The 22300-nt window shown below is 30.6% G+C and overlaps 1 protein-coding gene across 5 annotated transcripts in view; it reads right to left on the bottom strand.

Annotated features, from left to right (window-relative positions):
• USP15 (ubiquitin specific peptidase 15) overlaps positions 1-22300 on the bottom strand; it is a 113478-nt gene that overhangs the window by 36646 nt on the left and 54532 nt on the right. For 3 of the 5 annotated variants that reach the window (XM_011383839.2, XM_023525269.1, XM_023525267.1), the window contains exons 7-8: positions 14907-14993; positions 9282-9426 (exon numbers count right to left, since the gene is read on the bottom strand). In XM_011383839.2, coding sequence (XP_011382141.1) covers positions 9282-9426; positions 14907-14993 — 232 coding nt within the window. The remainder of the gene's footprint in view (positions 1-9281; positions 9427-14906; positions 14994-22300) is intronic. The other 2 variants (XM_011383840.2, XM_023525268.1) reach the window with 1 other exon arrangement.

The raw sequence follows: 22300 nt of genomic DNA, 5'->3' as shown, positions 1-22300 counted from the left end.
TGAAGCGTCACTTATTTCCCAATGGCTTTCTTTTCTACTTCTAAAGGATAAAACTGACTTTTTCGACTCTATATCAACAATGTCTAGAACAGTGCTTGGCACATAGTAGAGACTCAATGAATGTTTGTTGTATTAGCTAAATAAATTAGCCCCCAAAACAATAAAACTAGTTTAACTGTTCTTAATTCCTTTGTCCCTTTCTCTCTCCAACACAAGATAAACCCAATTATTTAATTTACTGTATGAACCCAGTCATCTATTTCATGTACTATGTAGCTGAACCCTGCTAGAGAAAATAATACCATTCTAAAATGATCTTCAACCTCAAATCAGATTTCAAATACTACCAAGAAATCTTTTTCATTCTTGCCTAATGATCTGGTCTTAATTTTAAATTAATACAAGTCATCACAAAATCTAGAGATTACCTGCATCCATAATTCCTTTTATCCTGTTGCAACAGTAGTGTCTTTCATCCATTAAAATATTGTATTGTAAGGCTTAGTCCTGGGGCTTCTTTTTCATAGATGCCCTCATTTAGATCAAATCATTTCCCTGATTTTAAATATGATCTGCAACAGCCATATTTCTATTTCCAACCTAGGCCTCTGATCTGTATATCCATCTGCCTATGATGTATCTTATTTAGATGTTTCATGGGCATCACATACTGTATATGTCTAAAATTAACTCCATCATCTACCCTTCCCAAATCTACTCCTCCTGTATCCCTTCTACCACTCCAATTTCACAGTTATCATTATGATGTACAGCCAGAAACTACAGACACACTTGTAATTTCTTCCTTCACTTTTCATTAATTTAAGTGCCGTTTACATGCCAGACACTGATCTAGATAATGGGGCTATAGCAGTGACTAAAACAAAGCCCCTGAGGTCACAGAGCATGTGATTGAGGGAGGGACAGAGGGAGGGACAGCTGGAAGTGGAGGGGGGGGCAGTTACTCCTGTATATAGACTGAGTGAGGGAAGGATGTGACTGAATAGAGATCTAAAGGAAGCTAGAGAGCATAAATATAAATATTTGGAGGAAGAACATTCTAGGTATAGTAAATTGAAAGTTCAGAGACCCTGAGTCAAGAACATTCTTTGATAGGGGTCAGTGAGGATGGAGCAAAGTAAACATGGAGAAAAGTGGCAGAAAATAAGATAGCATGGGGTTGAATCATATTGGGCCTTATATTCTTTTTTAAGGACTTTAGCTTTTGTTGAGTGAAATGAGAAGGCATTTAGTGTTATAAAAAGAGTAACAGGGAATATTTTAGGTTTGAAAAGAATCACTCTTTTGAGGACCATAGAGTTTAGGTGTATTAGCAGAGGAATCAGCTAGATGATAACTGCAATTAACTAGATGAGATGATGGTAGCCTGGAACCTTCAATGCCTTTTTAATATATTAAATATTGCCCATCTTAGGGGCTTTGCATATGTTGTTGCTGTAACTTCAACTCTCACCTGCCTAACTCATTAACTGTTCTCCGGTCATAGTTCAAATGTTATTTATGAAGAACATGACACCCAGTATAAATTAGGTACTTTCCAAGCTCCTATTATTTACTCACAGCACTTTATTTTTTCTCTTCATGATACTTATAAATCATGATTTAGTTAATGTTTATCTCTACTAGACTACCCTCCATGGACGCAAAGACTGTTTTGTTCATTATGGTATAATTAATGCCTATCACAGTGAAACGCACTAAGTGGGCCTACAATAAACATCTGCTGAGTAAATGAATGGATAACTTCATAAGTATACCTTATTTGAAAAAAAAAAAATTACCCAGCTTGTTCACCTACAGCATTCTGAAGATAATGCTCTGAACAACTTCAGGTTCTTGAAAATTAATTTCATCATCAAAGAAAGAAATATCCATCAGTGATATTCAGAAGAATGAAAGTAATTCCAAAAGGAGTTCTTGAGTTGTTTTGAGCATTTTTATCGACAAATGAGTAAGTGTGTATATAAACTCCCAGGGAAACTATTTTGAACTGTACAACAGTAATACTACTTTAATAGGAGCATCTTGTATTATGCAGGCCATATATTTGGCATTAACATAAAAACATTTTTAATGTTTACACAATGTTAATATACTTAATCCCACTGAACTATACTCTTAAAAATGGTTAAAATGGTAAATTTTGTTCCATATATTTGACTACAATAAAACATTTTAAACCATTTCTTGTCAGTTGATTAGTATAATTTTGAAAGATATATTATCTCAAAATGTTCTGAATAACAACCCAGTTTTAACTCACTTATTAACTTGTCTTAGTGAGTCACAAGTCACTTAAAGTTTCCTTGTCTCGATTTCATTATCAGTGAAATAAGGACACCTCAGGCCCTAAGTTATACACCTCTGTGAAGAGGAAATTAGGAAAGTGACAATGACATGAAAACAACTTGCACTATGCACAAAGAAAGGCACTGTTATTGTCAGAAGCTTTAGTTAGGTTCGTTACTGGGTTGTTAATATTTTAATGTGTTTATAAGAATTAATAATTTATTTTAAATATTATTATTAAGCAATGGTTTTCAATAACCAACTCGCTGACCCTCTCTCTGCTCAGTATAGTATCATTTACAAGTCACTGCAAAGAGGTGATTGATAACACTGAGCAATTGGTTTTCATATAGATAGTACTAAAAGAATATTGAATTAAGCATTCATTATTGGCAAAGTGACAACACTAATGAAGTTGATCATGGGCAATGAGCAACATCACAAACTATTTCTGCTCACAAACTAAAATAGAAAAATGATCTTAAGATAAGTGACATTAAAAGGAAAAAAAATCAACAAATGAAGGCCTTTTAGTAATAAACACTGCATAGCTTCAATTGACTAGAATTTAAATGTATACATTAACATGAAAACAAACAGGCAAATGACAACAGAACAAGTCCTTAATAGGGATTTAGTATGGTTTTCTTCATTTTAAGGCTCTATCAGTCTATTAGCCTATTTTTTCTAGTGACACTTGAATAACACCAATTTGTAATTTAGAATGTAAGCCTGAAACACTTTAGAAACTTCCAATCATAAAGTGTTAATGATGTTAGTATACATTTAATAAAGAAGGAAAATATATTTTAGAAAATATGTCAACATCAAGAAAATGAACTGGACTAGTTATCAGAGGGGAGGGGGAGGCGGAGGTAGACGGGGTAAGGGGGGAGGTGAACACACAGTGTAAATATATATATATATATATATATATATATATATATATATATATATATATATATGCCTTATTGTTAAAGTATACAGCTGAAACTTATTGGATTTCGTTAACCAATGTCACCATAAAAAAAATTAATTAATTAAAAAAAAAAAAAAGAAAATGAACTGTTTGTTTTTCGGTAATAAAAATAAATTTGGAACCACTTTTTCTCTCCCTTTGTTTTTTTGGAGGGGGGAAATTTGTAGTTACCATTATAAATTACAGACTGACATTTCTTATGTTTTCTTTTCAATTACAAATAAAAATCCTTGAAACAATTATTAAAATCAACATGACATTTTAGTCTCATTATATTAATAACTGCTGTTATACAATGTGATCTATAAATAATTATACCTAATTGAGTATATCATTAAATTGGTGTTCATCTTTTATATTCTATAGCCAGAGAAATGAAAAACAATTCTGTATTAGAGTCAGATATAATTATTTAAACTCCCTGAAAGAACTCCTGTATTTCTCTGTAACCTATACTCATGTCATTTCTTCTTATAGAATTAGGGACACACAAAACATTTAAAAGTCATTATTATCATAAATAGAAGTATTAATCCTAGAGAAACTTGTATATTAATTTGGAAGAATATGAAAAGCCGACAACTAAGATTGTCTACCCCTGTATCTGAGGTTAACAAATATTTTCATGACAAAAAAAGAAATCACTACTAACCAAGTTACACAGGTGCAAGGCATTCTTTTGAAGATACCATTTCTCTTTCAGTTATAAAAATTAAATTCTAACAAAACTATGTTATATATACTCTTTCCCCAAATAATCTGCCTGAGATTCTGGTTCTTTCCCCCTCCCTTTCTTTTGTAAAAGGGATACTTCTCCCTTACCCTCGTTCAAACAACAGGAAAAGTAAAAACGTTGGTATTTGTGTTGAAAAAGTGAATGGTTCTAATACAAGTAAAGCAGTTTCTATCTCTTTAACCAAAATGGAAAGAAGGTCTGATTGAGTTGTCATTTGATAGATGATTAAATGTATTTTTGATGATAGCATACCATGCAATTTTTGGCACATCATATGGATGGAATTCAAACAACTGAGTTTAATTTCCCAGATTAGATAAAAATCTGCCCTAGGAAGAATTTTTAATCAGTCACATTCTCAGTTTATCAGAAGAAGTAATTTTCTTCAAGATCTAAGTTTTTTTAAAAAATTTTTATGTCTCAGGGTTTCTTTGTTTAATGGAAATTCTATTCACTAATTCTACTATAAGTTTGGTTAACTTTAATAAAATTAGAAAGCTTCATGTTAAACTGGACTTTCAAGAATCTATGTTCCAATAAATGCAAAAAGAATGTCTCAAGGTGAGAGTAGAACATTATATTTAATCATATTCAAAGCTATGAAGTACTGAAGCAGAAATAATAGCTTCAGTAATGATTTTTTCACTGTTTTTATAATGAGAATTTAGTTTCTTAAAAGTTATTTCTGTGTAGTATTACTCATTTTCTTTAAGTCTTTAAAAAAAAAACAACTTTAAACTTTCTTCTAAATTTACTGAATAAATTTTTCCTAACCCAACAGAGCAAAGAAAAAAAGTTGACTTAAAAAATGCCTGGAATCCCAATTGAGTTTACACTGTATGATAGGAATAACAAACAGGTCCTTGATTACTATTTTATTTTTTTCAATGACTTCCTAAAGTCCATTTAAGGAGCCCTACTACTTCCAAGTAAAGAGTGTGAAAACAACCATCTTACGCCATGCTGCTTTCCAGTGGAAAAGACCATATCACTTCCCTGCTTCAAATCCATCTGAAGAGTTGCTTCTTCCAGGAAGCCAATCATGAGCCTCCTAGGCCTTGACAATGAAAAAGACAAGGTTGGAGTGCTCCTTAATCTACTAAACTAATGCTAATTAAAATTACCTCCAATTAAAAAATTAAACATTCTCTCAATGGAGTAATACATTTAGGGCACTAGAAAACTATTTTGTTAACTTCTTTTAATGACTGGGACATGGTGGTATATGCCTGTAATCATGACTACTCAGGAGGTTGAGAACAGTGATAACCTGAACCTGAGAATTTTGAGTTCTCTGCAGATTGACTGTCCATAAACATTTCCATGTAATTACATCTACTACCTATTAGTTTGCCTAGGGAAAAAAGTATATTAACACTTTTCAGAAATGGAGATGATAAACACCGTTACTGCAATAATACTAAGTGCAAAAAATTAAAAGAAAAATAAAAGTACATTCAATTCTTTCTTCATTTACTAGGTCTTGCCAAAGTAGAAAAAGACTTGTAGGAAAGAATTAATACAGGAGCTATGGAATTTAGAATTTTGCCTGAGTCACTCTGCTTAACTCCATGAATTTAAAAACAGACAAAAAAAATCAAATATGTATCTATTTATGATGTGCCAGCCACTGTCTTATAAGCTTTATATTCATGAACTCACTTAATCCTCACAAAACTCCTAAGATATAGGAGTTTTGTGAGGATTATTTTCCTTATCCAGAGAGAAAAATTAGTTCTGGAAATAACCTGTATAGGGTAACACAGCTAATAAATAGGAGGAACATGTTTTCAATCCAAGCAGTATAACTCCACAGTCTGTGTTTCTAACCCATACTATTAATTTTTATTGTTTTTATTTTCTAGCCAGAATATGGTTTTTAAACTATTTCTTAGTCTTGGGATCCCATGAGAATGCTTCTAAGGCCATTAAGTAAAATACAAGAATGCAGAAGAAACTCTGGGCACTTCACCCAACCAAAGAAATTTTACTACAACTGTTTAAATATTGATGATACAATTAAATTTTTCACAGTAATAATTTTTTTCATATTAAAAAGGAAACATTTGAAAATCACAATATCTAGACTACGATCTTCAAAAGATCAGGATCTATATCTGAAAGTATCTCACATTTTTGACATTAAGCATTAACTTAATAAAATTCAAACTATATAACAGTTCTATACTCATCTGAAAAATTTAATACTTATACATACCATTACATCAGAGGAAATCTTGAATAGCAATATAATAAAACTGAATAATAACAATAAAATTAAATCACACTTGGATTGCTGTTGTTTAGTTTCTAATCACGAGCAATCAAAAGATTATATAATTTCAAAGATACTGATGGGTTAAGCATACTCCATTCTCACATTAAAAAGAAAAGGTATGCTTTTCACACTCACCTTTTTTAGATACATCAATAATTATAATGTCTGATGTACTAAAATGCCCACTTACATTTTTAGGATTACTGAATTAAAATAAGAAATTACATAAATTTAAATTATCACTAGAAATGTTTTATTTTATGAACTTCATAAATTGTCTTGAATTTCACAGAAATTACAAGGAAACGAAAAAAGCATACTTGAAGAAAAAGTATTTAAAAATTATTGAAAATAACTACCCTATTAGTGATCTTTTATCATTTTCATCTACGCACCTAAGAACTTATAGGTGTATTTATGAAACAAAGGAAAAAGGCTACTGTCACCATTTTGTATTCCCTCTTATAGTAACTTTTCAGCTTGAGAGCTTACATTTAAATCAATTCAAAATCACAGAACTTTAAGAAAATAAAATGAAGTATTAGGTTTTCTAATTCTGGATCTAGATTAAAAGTCAAAAGTAGCAAAAATAAAATCTCATTATTTTCTCTTCAACTTTCTTGAAGAGTTTTATTTTAAAGAAAACACAGTTTCCAACCAAGATACAGATAGGAAATAATACCCACTGCTTAAAATACTTGCCTGAAATTTTCATCAAAAAGTTTTTGTACTTTATGATTATTACTAGAAAATAACAAACTATTACTCTAACAAACCTCACCCTCATGGCTCTGTCTCAATTGAAATGGAATATGTGAAGGTGAAATATATTGGGAGAGAGGGTCAGCATTACGTCTGCCAATTTATTATAATAAAATTGCTTTTAATAGAAGCAAAAACTAATAAAGTAAATTTTGTTTCCTTAAAAACATATATAAAAGAAAGTTAAACAAATGCCAAAACTAGCTCAGCATAGCTGATTATAAGATTTAACTTTAATACTCATTTTTGAGAAACGGCAGTTAACAACAGGAAGAAAACAACAGACTACATCAAAGGCATAGGAAAGTAGAATGTAATAATGCCTTAGAAGGAATTTAGTCTGAATGCAAGCCAGATCCTCCCATGATTAGCATGAATATTCTCATTTTCTTCTGACTCAAATTTTTAATGCCTGTGCTATTAAAATATTTTAATCCTTATGAAAAAACACCAACACTGGTTTTCTAGACTAGAATATTAAAAAGAAAGAAAGAAAGAAAAAAACCCCTCAAGCTTAGACTCTAGAACCAAAGTAGTTATGACAGTGTAAAAATAAGGAGTTATATAAAAATTAGTATGGTAATACTAGAACAAGATTTTCTGGTATCCACCATTTACATAAAACATTTCTAGAGATGGTACTAAAGATGACTTTCAATGATCAGGCAGGGTAGTCCCACAGCTATCCAAACAAAATTACAATTTGTCCACCCTGTCCCTACCTCTGAAAGCTAAGCACCCGTGTACTTTTTACGTTGTTATCTAAATAACATCAGCATACTATGCTTTGGATTGCTTTTTTTCAGATAAGTTCCCTTTCTCTTCTTCTAGAAAAATAAAGATAAAAATTTTAATGTTTATTTAACTAATGCTAGGATTCTAGAAAAACAATTTTGAATAAAGTAATTCACATTAGAGTATAAACAATATTACTCATCAAAGAAAATTTAAAGGAAGAGTTTATTAATCTACACAGTATCTGCTTGAGCAGATAAGCTATTTCCTATGTGGCTCAACTCTAAACCAAGAAATCAGAAAGCAACCAGTTATAATCCCTTGTGCATTTCTAAAAGACTGCCAACTCCTGGGCTACAGATACTTTAATTCTAATTCTCCAAGAATGCTATAAAGATAATGGTTAATTTGGGAGACATCTGGATTAAAGACGATGTGCAAAAGGATTTATTTAGAATTTTGGATAGTGAAAAGTCCTATTCTTTTCTCAGATAGTCAACAAGATTTGTGATAATGTCCTCATCAATTCATACTCTATTTAATCTGTATCTTTGGAGGTTGCCTCCTGTGCATAGGAGATTCAGCATTAAATATTAATAGAGAACAGTTACAGATTTAAAAAAATTTTGCCAAAAAAATTGCGCCCCCCCCCCAAAAGACCAAAAACCCATTAAAATTTAAATAACAAAAATAGTATATCATTATTTGGAGTTTTTGAAACAGAATTTCATTTGTAAAAGGGGAATTAAATACCTAGCTCTAATTTTATACACAGTGATATACATTTTAATACAGTGATATTAAAATATATATAGATCCTGTTATTTCAAAATCCATTAAAGACAGAAATATTTAACAAGTTAAATTGATAGAGGGTATAGACAGAGTAGTAAGAAAAGGAAAGGTCCATGGAGACAAATGGAAAAGGCAGTGATCTCTTATATCCCCAAATTAAAGATCCTTAAGGCAAAGTAATGTGTTAAAATATGTATATAAAAGGAGGTTCATAAAATTTTCCATTTTTTAAAATCTTAATTTCACATTATGGTAAAAAAAAGACTTAAAAATAATTTTATTTAGCGTTAAAGGATTGGTGACCGTAAAATATTCACTAACATTCTTACCACTGTCCAAAAAAAGCAAAAAACTGCTACTGAATATGTAGAGATCTCACTAGCTTTCTTTTCTTCTCAGAAAGCCTGGGTTTTCTGTTTGGAATTATATTTTTACATAAAATGTTATTTAATCCTCTATTATGTGGTAATCAGTCACATGCCACCTAATTGAGGAACATGATAGTGATAGTCTACTACCAGCACTAGAATGAACGAGTCAAATGTGTATGCTTATATCTTCCATGAAAATAGAAACTCAAAACACATATAATACTCATGTTCTGACATGTAAAACCCAACTCTACTCTTCTTCTATTACTGATTTCCATGAAACACATGAGTTTCACTTTGTTTGGAAATACCTACCTGAATAGCTGAGTTCATGAAACACGTATTTCCCAAGTTACTTAGGCCACAGAGGCCTGGTTGTTCATTGTTTCTTCCAGGTTCTGAATAATCATAGTTCTTATAAGCAGTATATGATGGGAGACAATAATTTGAGTTTTTCACACTGGAAGAAAACAAAAAATATTTTTCATAATGCAGCCAACAGAGTATTTTAAACCTATTTGAGGATGTCATTAAACTTTTTTTTAAAGACATGAACCGAAATCAAAATACTCCCTTAAGATACTCCTCATCTAATCGATAAAATCACTCCATCATATATCACACCAACCAAAACAAACCACTATTATATCTTTCTACCCTTGATTAACTGGAGCAGCTTCAGAGTTTGCTCCATTCTTCATTGCTCCATCAAATTTAAAACATTCAGATTTTAAACACCACCCACAGCAATAAATCATTTCATTTATGTCCCTTTCACATCCTGCTACTGTAACAGAGTAAGAACAGTAGAAACAGAAAGAGTTGTGCTTTAGTTACAGGTGAGAGCACAGATTTACAAGGCCTCTGTGACATCACTGTTCTGATGCACGGAAGATTCTATTTATAGTTTCTATGCTAGATCAACAAAATTTAGTATTCGAATGTGGAAAAAAGCCTGAGTGATCAGGAATGCAAAAATGAAATGACTCTAAGCAAGTACATTCCAGCATTATTTGGCTTTCTTTCATCTAGTTTGTTAGACTAGTGCAGTTTATTTAACTAGATGAAAATAACCTCAGGATAATTTATATTATTAGTATAATAAATACTAATCTTAAAAAAACTACATGATGATGATGATGTGACTAAAAAACAGTGTTACAAGTAAACATGATGAATCAGTTACTGACAATCTCAATTGGTTATAATTTGTTCCTGATAATTTAAAAGTTTTTACTTATAATTTCAAATAGTTTTTTTGTAGCTTCTATACCCTCACTTTATTATTATAACAGATTAAGTGAACTGTACTACTATCTATCCTAAGCCTTTAGTAAACATACACACACGCACACAACAAGCTAAATAGGTAAAACACACAAAACCACATCAACCAAAAATTACAAACATACACTTGCCATTTTAAGAAAATACCACCCTCCACCACAAACAAAAAGACCGACTCCCAGACTTAAAAAACTATCCACCCTGAGAATGAACAAAAATAGCAGGGCCCAAAGAAATGCAACCTTGATCAATTCAAATATTTGCTTGTTTTAAATTTTAAAAAGAAAGTATGAAACAAATACAATTTAAGCATAGTTTGGTGTTTGCAGATCATTAGCTTTATAATTCACATTTTATTTTATATTCTCGGTAACTAATAAAGTACAAGGTACCTGCCAGCAATTCAATATATGTTAATTCAAATAACTGATGATTGGATTCTTGAATCTAACTTTGAAGACATGCAATGAAAAAAGTGAATCCTGTTTTCCTTTTATTACTTTAATAAGTACTAAAAACCAAGGTCTGCTATATACTACAAAAAAGGCAAGGCCTATATTTTCTATATAATCTACATATTCAAGAAAAAAGATATTTTGATTATAAAAATATAATAAAATTTAAGCAGTCTACAAGTACACAGGGAAGGAAGGGTATGCTCAATTGCATACTCATGCCTACACACACACCCTCCACACACGCGCGCACACACGCAAGTGAAAAGACTGAAAGTACATTTACATGTTTATTCCACAAGTATATATTCAGATATCTGTCTCTCCCATACATAACACAAATGGATAGCGAAAGTTCTATTCTTCTGTGGGGCAACAGGATGGAATTTGCTGGGATCGTGATTCCTATTTACTGAGAAATGAACAAAAATCTTATTTGCAAACTACATTTTAGTTTAAGTGATAGGTTAAGTATAAGCTTTTCCCAGGGACTTGAGATAGTTTAGATGCTCAATGATAAAGAAAACTGATGAATTTAAAATATTTTAATAGTATCTTGGTCACTTAGAATTCACATTTTATGTGCTTTCTAAAGCACATTTTATGTGCTTTCTAAAGCACATATTAAAGTCTGTCATGGAAAACACCAAAAGCAGCAAGCATTTCTTTAAATACTTCAACAAAGTACGTAGAAATCTAGGCTCTAAGGACAGCTTCTATTCTTTCATGACTATTTCTGCTCTTTTTTTTCTAAAGATTATAAGCTAGTCCTCATTCTACAAAGCTATGCTACTTTGCAAAAATAAACAAATTTGCCAGTAATCTGAATGGGAATTTTAATACTATACTAGATTAATTCTGTATTATAAATCTATCACCTTAAATGTAACATTTGTTTTTGGAAAACTGAGCCCTTACTTTTCTACAAAAATTTTAAATTGACTTTTCAACTAGCACTTATATTTGACATTATAAACATTATAAATCTATAATTTAATCTTCATAACTATAATTATGCTCATTTTGCAGTTAATGAAATGATACTTTCAGCAAGTAACTCGTCAAGAGCTAGATGGCTAGCTGGCTTTGGAAGTCTCCAAAATCCAGTTCCTTTTCCCAGCTTAATCTCTTACAAGGAATCATTTCCACTTCACATAAAAAATTTTAAATTAACAGAAAAATAGAAAAGTGCTTTGATATGGAATGCCAAGACTTGAGACAATAAATGTATTAAAAAGATTTTTTAAAGGCAATATTACATTGAGGCAAATGTAGCGAGAGAAAAATGTAGGGAATAGAAAAAAGGAATTTGATATATATTAAAAATGTACTTAAAGTAAAATTAAGGCAAAAACAAGTACTGTATGGAGTAACAGGTAAAATAACCACATAGGGTAAACAAATAATATTCTGGCAACTGGTTCTTCATAATATTAGTCCTCAATAAAAACTTAAACTTAAATAACTTGTAGTACACTTTGTTATTACTGTTATAACTAATAATCTTAGTTCTGGAAATGAAAATTTTCTATCTCAGTAACATATCAGTTTAACTTGTAAATAAATTTCACAAACTTGTGTGTTATAACTACTGATTTTAAGATATATCTTATACTTATAGAATATCTCCACATACATGCAGTTTCAAAAATGTACATAATATAAAAAGGTCATTACTCATTTTACATATTTTTAAAGAAACTATGTTGTTTCCATCTGAAGTCTTAAGCTGCTACTTATTTCCACAAGTTGAATGGAAAGTTAAAAAATAAATTTTATGTGAAATAATTGTTCATATAATTACAATATATCAAAGTTTTGTGTTTTTTTTTAATTTAAATTTCCTTATTATAGATGTTTAAATTTTGTTCCTTACTCAGAAAGGTAAGGTTTACTTTCAAGTACGGTGATACCTTAGTAGCTATTCGCTTAAAGTTTCCTAATATGAAAGGACTATTTTAGTGCCTAAAATAGACAAATATAGTTAAGAGTAGAGCTATCAATCATGTTTTAAACTTAAGAAAGCTCTCCAATTTCTCTCAATGTTTTCTGCAGTCAGAGATTTTGATATCAGATTTTACTGTCATATTTTCACTATGAGAAGGAAATAAGACAAAAACAGAAACACACCGGACCACATATACTAATATAGCAACTCTGGTCAAAATACAGTCCATATTCAACACAGTGTGGAAAATTTCTCCAAAGAATAACTTTAAATACATATACCTGAAACTGAATTCTTTTATAGTAAACATGGGAACCATCTGCAATTGGTAGAAACAGTAATATTTTATCTCCTGTGAAAAAATTACTTTTAATGAATTTAATTATAAGATATTATATAAACAAGATTAAAGGCAAATATTTCCTTTCACTCTTTACCTGCAGATACATATTTCTAAAAAGAGAAAACATAACTACACTGCAATTTTGGATACTTACACTATAATGTAATGTTATTAAACTGTTACACATATCTTTTTATGGATTACTAAAATAAGAGAATGTTTTAAATCTTGATACACAACAAACTCTTTTCTAGAAAAGTTGGACTAATTCTCCAACCGCTCACACAGAATCCTTTAAGAACAGATATTCTTCACTGAGTTTTTCCCAATGATACTGAGGAGGGGGTAAAATGAACGGAGTTTTTTATGCTTTTAATTTACATATCCCTAGTTAATAGTGAATTTGAACATTTAAAATGTTTATATATTTTAATTCTTTTACTTTTTACTGTCCAGCGACATCATTTGCCCATTTTTCTAATTGTCTTAGAAAATTTCACAATGATTTTTCTGAACTTGATATATTAAGAATATTCAGCCTTAATCTGTCATTTGTAACAGTATTTTTTCCCATTTATTTGCCTTTTAAGTTATCTATCTGACAATAAAAAGTAATTTAATTTAAAGTTTTAAGAAGAAATTCTCAATTGCAATTCAATTTTTCCACCAACATTTCCTGGATAACCTGCCCCATTCTTTACCAATCTACATTGCTTCTGATCACATTAAACTCTTTTATATATAAAGATCTGTTTCTGGGCTGTGTTTTCCAGTCCACTAATCTGCAGGATATTCCTGGCTCAGTAATATGCTATTTTAATTCTTGTATCTTTATAAGGTTGCGATGTTTAGTAGGATTAACGCACTCTCGTTTTTCCTTTCCAGATTATTTTGACTAGTTTTATATATTTAAAATCCAGATGTATGTTAAAATAATTTTGTCAATTCCTCCTTCACCCACCAAAAATATAAATTTTAAGGAAAAACCCATATACTCAATTAATGGTGTTATTTTAAAGATTATTTCACAAATAGCTTTAGTCTTTTTAAATTTATTCTTTGGTATAAGTGGATGTCATTTATGAACTGGACAAGTAGTATAAATATTTAACTATATAAGTGTTGTTTGTTAACCTAATATATAAACCACAACGTATATATCTAAGAAATAAATAACATAATCACTTCTAGATTAAAGTTCTTCCCATAAATTGAATGGACTAATTAAAAATAATAAAAGTGTTCTTTTTATTCTTTTCTATAAGATAAAAAGCATGCCAATTTTCAAGGTAAAATACCAATGTCAGAAGTTCTGGTGAAGCCCAAGTGATTTTCAACTTTTTTTCTTTCAGCAATAAAGCATACAAATTCTTTCACTAACTTTTATAAATTCCAAGACTCTTCATATTATTCATGATGGGACAAAGGAACTGTTTCTCTGAACTTTTTTTTATAAAGTGATTGCCATTTTAATAAATGTAAAACTCTATGTATGCTTTCCAGACAAGAATCACTGATATATGCTTTAAAAAATACTATATATATATGTAGGTTATTATATATCTGGTTCTAAAATGACATCTGAAATTTATACTCTTTCTAAAAAACTGAAATCTAACAGATTGCTATATATATTTCAATAATTAGTATTTAGAATGTAAGATTCTGAAAGTGCTTGATTTCTCTTTTAGTAAATTATTGTACTATATGTATTAAAGCAAGGAGAAGTTTATAACTGCGCTTTCTTTCTTGTGAAGTTACTCCCCAAAGAACTGACCAGTAATTTAAAAGAAAATAAATTTGAATGCATTAAGACTTTTATCCTAAATTTTAGATAACAAGAGATTTTTTTGCAACCACAGTAGGGTGATCAATTAAACAAAGAGTTTTTAAGATTCAGTGCTTACTTTCTGTTGTTGATGTTGTTATAATTATTTGATAGAGATGAAGGAGAGATCTTTGGTAAAGTTGAAAAATTGGATGCACCTGGGGACCTTTAAAAATATGAAAATGTTAAATTAGATAAAAAATGCTGAATTTTGAAATTAATTATGAAATAAAGAAAAGAACCAACAGATGACAATGTATGTAGTAAATGAATGCTGGAAAACAGATTTATGAGCAAAATCACTATATATCTTTTGGTTTTCAATTTCCAAAGTATTCTTTTATATAAAAAATAATGTTACAAAGGGAATTATTTTCAAGAAATTTATGAAATTAAATATACAACTTGATATTATTCCTATTAATCTACTAACCCCAAAACACCCATTTCTGAATTCAGGTAACCATTATGAATATTTTACCATTAATAATTTCCTTAAATCAATGGAATTAAAACACTAATTTTTAAGGGTGCATGTAAAAAAAATCCACTTTGTGTCTCAGTAGGTACCATGGCATTCTAATTATATACAACATCGACACAGATCAGAGGATTTACCAATTCTTTAAAATGTATGGCAATAGGGATGGACTAGCATAAGAGAATTCCAAAAACAAGCCCAAGAAGTAATTTTCGGCCAAAGTTATCTCTGCAAAAACAGAAAAGACATAACTGACTATATGTTACATACTTCACTAATTCAGAATCTTTTTGGAGAAATCTCAACTATGAGCTTTTACTCAATTATTAACTTTTAATCAACTAATATACTTTAAAGGCAAAATTGATAATCAACAAATCCATTATAAAGTACTTAAAGACCTCTGAGATCCAATTTCTGTTTTAACTTCGTAAACAATTTTAATTTACTAGGCGACATCTAGCCATGGTCTGTAAAAAGATAATTTTCAGTTTAGTATCTCTGTCATCATAAATTCTAAATTAGTGAAGCCCAAAGTGATTAGTTTTTAAAAATTATATTATTTCCTCTACTCAGGTGCTAATGAACAATAAAATGGTCAACGGGCAGGAAAGTATAATCTATAAAATCAGCCTTTAATAATCTGGATTTCACTAAATCTACAAACTTGTAATGCAGACTAGATGGAGGGTAATAAAATTTCTTACATAAGAAAATTTTTATTTAATTTTTGAGGTTTTTTTAGAAAACCTTCGTAAATTTTTTTCTTTATTTTTGTTGATGCAGGCTGCATATAGGTAGATTACATTAAGAGAGGCTACTATTAAGGTGCCTTTCTGACAGAAGACCCTTACAAGATTTTATTTTACTATACTAAGCTCAAAACACAAAATACAGCCAACCAAGTTTTAATATGAAACAAGGTAGAGAACCTATTTAAAAGGAAATTTTATAAACCTAATATTTTAAGTTACTAGTTTTAAAGTATTAATAGAAATATAGAAGTATCCTGGCATTTTTTACTTCACATTAAGAATGCTAAGTTAGAAAAAACTAAATCTATTAGATACTGAGATATAAAGAATTAAGGAAGGTTACTTTTTCAAAACATGATCCACTTGTCTGTAATTTAATTCAATTCATTACAATTTTCAGGAACACAGATATAAACCAAATGTTCCCTTGAATTTTATAATAAAATTTATGGAAATAAAGATACATTACTTCATCCAGCAAAGTAGCTGAGGTGTGCGCGCGCGCGCACGCACACACACACACACACACACACACACACACACACACACTTTTTTCCTGCACGCACACACACACAAACACACACACACACACACACACACTTTTTTCCTGCCCATCTGTGGCCTTTTTACTATTCATTAGCAACTCTACCCCAAGGACAGTATTAGAAGTTTCTATAAAATTCATTAAAACACTCAAACATTAAATGATTCCTATATGCCTCGCCTTTGGGTAAGTACTAGGAATACAAAGAGATACAGTCTCTGACTTCAAATAGCTCACAAACTAATGTAAGGAAATGACACAAAAGCAAAATAATGATTAAAGTGTAAGTCCTATAATAAATTTTAAAATTATAACAAAACAGAATTTTGTGGGTAGTAACATGTGATGATTTTTAAAATAATGTGCAAGTTGGAAGGGTAATTTGGAACTGAGAGTATTCCAGGTGGAAAGAAAAACACATGCAAATGTATGGCAATACAGATACTATGATGTATTTAGGGAATTACCAATAAATTCAGCTTGGCTGAAAGAGAAGGAAGTATGTAGAGATAGGAACAGAAGTTAGTAAGGTAGGTGTAATAATAAAGGATCTTTTATGTTCTATGAAGGAATTTAAATTTCATCCAATTGTGCTAGGGCATGTTGAAATATTTTAATAGTGTATCAACATAATTAGATTTTTAATCTAGAAAGGTAACTCTTGAGGAAGAGAAAGAGACTGAAGATTGGAAGGTCATTTAGGAGACTATAAAATAATGAAGGTGAGAATAAAGATGTGGCTAAGAAAGTGGAGTAGGCAAGGGCAACATGTCTTGAATGTTTAGGAAGCAGTTCTCAAAAGCACAGTTCATACACCCTTAGGGGGCTCCAAGACCCTTTTAGGGTAGCCATCTATGAGGTCAACACTGCTTTCATAATAACACCAATGTGTGATTTAAGTGTTCTTCGACCTCCTTCTGGGTAGATATTTGCACTGACAGTGCAAAAGCAAAGGTGAGTAAAACCGCTGACATTCTACCATGAGTTAAAGTAGTAACACCAAACTATATACTAGAGTATATATACAGTATTCTTCACTGCATGCCCTCATGCCCCTGCCCCCCACCCTGGCAGTAAAAAATAGTTTCACTTAAAAATATCCATATCGAAAAAAAACAAAAATTACTGATTTTATTAAATCACTACCCTTAATTAAACTTTTTAATACTGCATAACGAATTAGGAAGTTTGCATAATGCATATCTGCTACATACTGAAGTAACATGATTGTCCTGAGGAAAAAAGACTTGTGTTATTATTTGAATTTCAAGCAAACTAGTGACTCTTTTCATGACACTGCTCTTTTCACTCTTTTATATAAAAGGGTATCTGGCAGACATTTTCTCAAAAATATATGAAAGGCGTCTGTTACTTCAAGGAAAGCAACTTAAAGTATTTCTTGCCAATGAAAAAATTCAACTGTTCAAGCAAAAAGTAGAACTTTGGAAAACTTGACTTTGCCACTGTGAGCTTGGTAGGGTCTCACTACTTACTTTTCTCATACGACTGGTGATATTTAAACAAATGATTTTAAAAAATATTGTATGATGAAATATGTCAACATTAAGAATATCTGCATAACTCAGTGAATCAGTATTTTCCACTGCATGAAGTAACAGATGATAGATTTTAATGTAACATATAAAAAGTTCATTGACATGATTTCAGATTACATATTGCAATTAACCTTTTATCATTAAACCACCACTGGTTAAGTTTTGATGTGGTACCAATTATCTAAAAAATCTTCTCCCTGTTCCAACTACACATTTTTGTGAGGCTGAATGTACTTAAACCCAAACAATATATCACAATAAACTGAATGCTGAAGCACATAAGAGAATTTAGCTGTCTTCTATTCACTCAGAGTAAAGAAATTTGCAAAACTGTAAAACAATTCTATTCTCAGTAAATTTTGTTTTAGAAAAGTTATTTTTCACAAAAATATTATTTATGTCAAAATATAATGGTTTAGTTTTTTATTGTTATTTATCGATATATAAAAATTTTTAATTTCTAAAATATAGGTACCAATAGATATAACCCACATGACAGTTCTTTGGGTCCTTAAGAATTCTTAAGAATGTAAGGGGGTACTGAGATCAAAATATTTAAAATCAGGTGTAGGAGGTAGAATTTCTAAGAACTTGCTAACTAATCAAATGAAAGAAATAAGGTTAAGTAAGAACTGAAGATAACTCTCAGATGGTTCCTGAAATAAAGAATACAAGATATGAAAACAGTTTAGGTTAAGGGAATAGGAGAGGTTGGGTAAAAATATTTTTAATTCAATCTGACATGATGAGTCCTACGACATTCAGGAAAAATCTGGAGTTCAGAAGAGAGCTCCAAGCTAGAAATACAGAAAGTCATATCTGTGTCACTTTGAGCTAAGGAACAAGATTAGCACTGAGTCCATCTGCTGATTTTGAGAGGCTATTGTGATACGAAAGGTCTTCAGACAGAAAATTGTGGACTATCAATGCATTTAAAGTATGAGCAGAGCTGCTGCATATAGTCAGTGAAGTGGTATACTGCAATGCCAGGGAGGGTCTTTAACACAGATTACAATGTGAAAAATAACCCCAAGAGTTGTGAAGTATACAACATGCACAACCAAACATAGCAGCCCTGGAGAGGAAGAGAGCCAGCCAGGAAGAGGATTGGTTAGTGAGGTGAAAATAGCCCTTAAAAGACTATGGTATATGGAATTCAAATTAAGAGAAATTCTTTAGGAGATAGTTAACAAAAAGAAGTATGAAAGAGAGGTCAAAGAAACTAGCTTAAAAAAAAGGTCAAATAAGGACTTTGTTAAATTCTGAATGCGTGCTTAAGAATAACAGATATTGCCTTTTTAAAGAAACCATCAAAAGAAGAAAAATTAAAGAATGGTATTTAGTGGAAGTTTATGGATTTTTATTTTTAAAGATAGGAGAGATTTGTTTATATTTATTGGCTGGCGAGAAGATGATACTAGGAAAAAAACAAAAGAATAAATTTGTGTCATTTGAGTGTCCACTAGATTATGGTGGTATCCCAGGCATTTGTATATAGAGGAGAGGAGATAACGGGGGGTGGCAGGGGGAAGCAAGGTCTAGAAAGCACTGAGATAAATAACACCGGTGGAGAGTTTGTCTTTAAATAGCAATGAGATCAGAAAGAGAAGGATGATATGGTTTGCAGGTAAATTTAAGGTATGATAACACTTTTTAAATGCTGTTACAGACATTATTGATAAATGTTAACAGGTTCGATCACTTATTTATTCCGATTCCAACTTCTGACCTAGATGTCACATAGCTAAAGCTAGTGGACATTTGTGAAGTTAATTTAGGGGCTGACTAGTCAGTCTGTGGATTATAACCTGATTCCTTTAGCTTTCTTCCTTTGATGTAACTTGAAAATTAAACTGTTTATTAGCAACTCTGCTCTAGTGGCTTTCTAAAGAGAGGAAAGAAAAATGCTTAAAATATATACAAAGACTAGATATAAAGACATAGATTAGATATTAAACTTCTGGTGTTCAACTAATTTTTGCTAGTTTAGGCTAGGTGTAATATAAACAGTGATTTATCTCTTAAACAAGACAGAAAAAGGTAAAAGATCAATTTAGCAGAAGTAATTTCATGGAGAGAAAATCAAACTTCATCCCTGACAAATAAATGTAGTATTTGAATTTCACTATTCCCAATATTTGAACTAAAAGCATGTAGTTCAAGACTAAGTTGAACTTCTTACTTTGAAAGAAAAACCGAGCTTATTCTTGGTAAATTAACAGAATATTTAACATACAAGAAAATCTAATACCATACTGAGCAACCAAAATATAGAAGTCTGAAAGTTTATATAGCAAAATAATTAAAGATTTTGTTATTTTCAAATCTGACATAAAACCCAACTTTGTAAAATCTAACATTATAAAATAAAAAATTATCTTTAGAAAAATAAGACCAACCTTAAACTTTCCCTATTTCTAACAATCATCCTAAGATAAATTCTTTAAAAAAAGAGAGAAAAATTTAAATCTCTTGAAAAATCAAACACTTTTATTGTTCTGCAATATAGATTATTTAAGTTCAACAAGCATTTGCTGTGTGCCTCTTCTGTGTCAGGCAAAGTGTTAGGTACTTAAAAACAAAAGCTGAAGGGAATTTATATATAAACTGCTACTCATAACTTTATTTTTTGTTTCTTATTTTGATTGCTATGTATGGTATTTATAACATAAAGCATTCCGCTTAAAAAATGAAATTAATTTTCTACAGCCATTATGAATCTCAGCACCAAAATTACAACCCGTTTTTATTTTCAACTTTTTTTATGGAAATTTCTAAGCATACATAAGACTTCATATACCCAATATCAGTAGCTCAGCTTAAAAAATTAACATTCTGCCACTCTTGTTTTACCTATAATCTCCTCAGCCTCTCTTCCCCCATATTTTTGCTATTTTAATAACTTCCTAGTTATTCATAATTCTACCTGTAAGTACTACAGTATGCACCCCTAATAAGAGGTCCTTTTTTGATATGTTATTCCCAATCTAATGCTCAGTTCATATTCAATTTTATCCTACTGTCTCAACAGTATCTTTCTCTCCCAGTTGGTTAGTTTGAATCAGGATCCAAAAAAAGTCCACATATTTGCAGATTAATTTTAATAACTTCAAAGGCCCTGACTGCTACTGTCGACTAATTTCTCCTCTGGCTTCATCTTACCCTATGTTTATTTTCCATTTGTCTTGATTTCTATACCTATTCATACAGGTAACCTTGACTTATATGCGTTATTTTAAATTGTTCATTCGGAAGAAAAGAAGAAATAAAATACCCAAAATCATTTGTGAGTATCTGTGAATATCGAGCATCTATATGAGAACTGTACACTTAAATTACATTCATTTATACATGAAACAGACTCGAAATGTTCTAACTTCAATTAAGTTTGGAAATGGCTCTTAAATACTGTATTTAACACCATTTATGAACTTGACCTTGACCATGCTCTGTTTGGTAAAACTTGGAGACATGGTACTAGATTATATATTATCTTTCCACATAAGAAAGTATAATGTTTAGATAATGGAAAGATTTATTTAATTCATGTGCCTTTTTGCTTTTCAAAGGAAAATCTGCATATATGAAAATGGATGAATGACAAGGAATGAAAAGCTGGCTCTTCCTCTCAACTTCCAGAAACCAAAATCACTCAATTCCCTACCCAGTACTTGAACAAGGTTAAAATTGGTAACAAATATTTATACGTTCATAGAAACTTTAAGAGAGCACTTTCTGTGAATTAGGATACCTTTTTTAGTACCAAAACAAACTGTCCTAACTAAATCTACTGATGTTTCAAATAAGCAGAGACTGCTGTGCTCATAAATTCGTAAAAAGTCTCAGTATAATCTTCATTAAAATGAAAACATATGGTTTCCTAAGATATATTTTAATAATTTCTCTCAAAAGGTCTACATTTCTAAACCATTTATAGTTACTCTTGCAATTATATATGCAAATTAGACTGAATTATTCTCTAAAAATTCTAAAGAAGTATTTGCTAAGTTTTTCTACCTGCATTTAAACAAGTACGATGTTGAAATAGTGTAAAAACAAACAAACAAAAGAATATTGCCGAGTCACCTAGATGTTTATTATTTAAGCTAACCAAAAGTAGCATGCAATGGTTTTATT

This window comes from Pteropus vampyrus, unplaced genomic scaffold (genome assembly GCF_000151845.1).
Source record: "Pteropus vampyrus isolate Shadow unplaced genomic scaffold, Pvam_2.0 Scaffold545, whole genome shotgun sequence".
Taxonomy (NCBI): domain Eukaryota; kingdom Metazoa; phylum Chordata; class Mammalia; order Chiroptera; family Pteropodidae; genus Pteropus; species Pteropus vampyrus.
The sequence above is the reverse complement of the archived record's forward strand: the minus strand, read 5'-3'. Positions and strand labels throughout refer to the sequence as shown.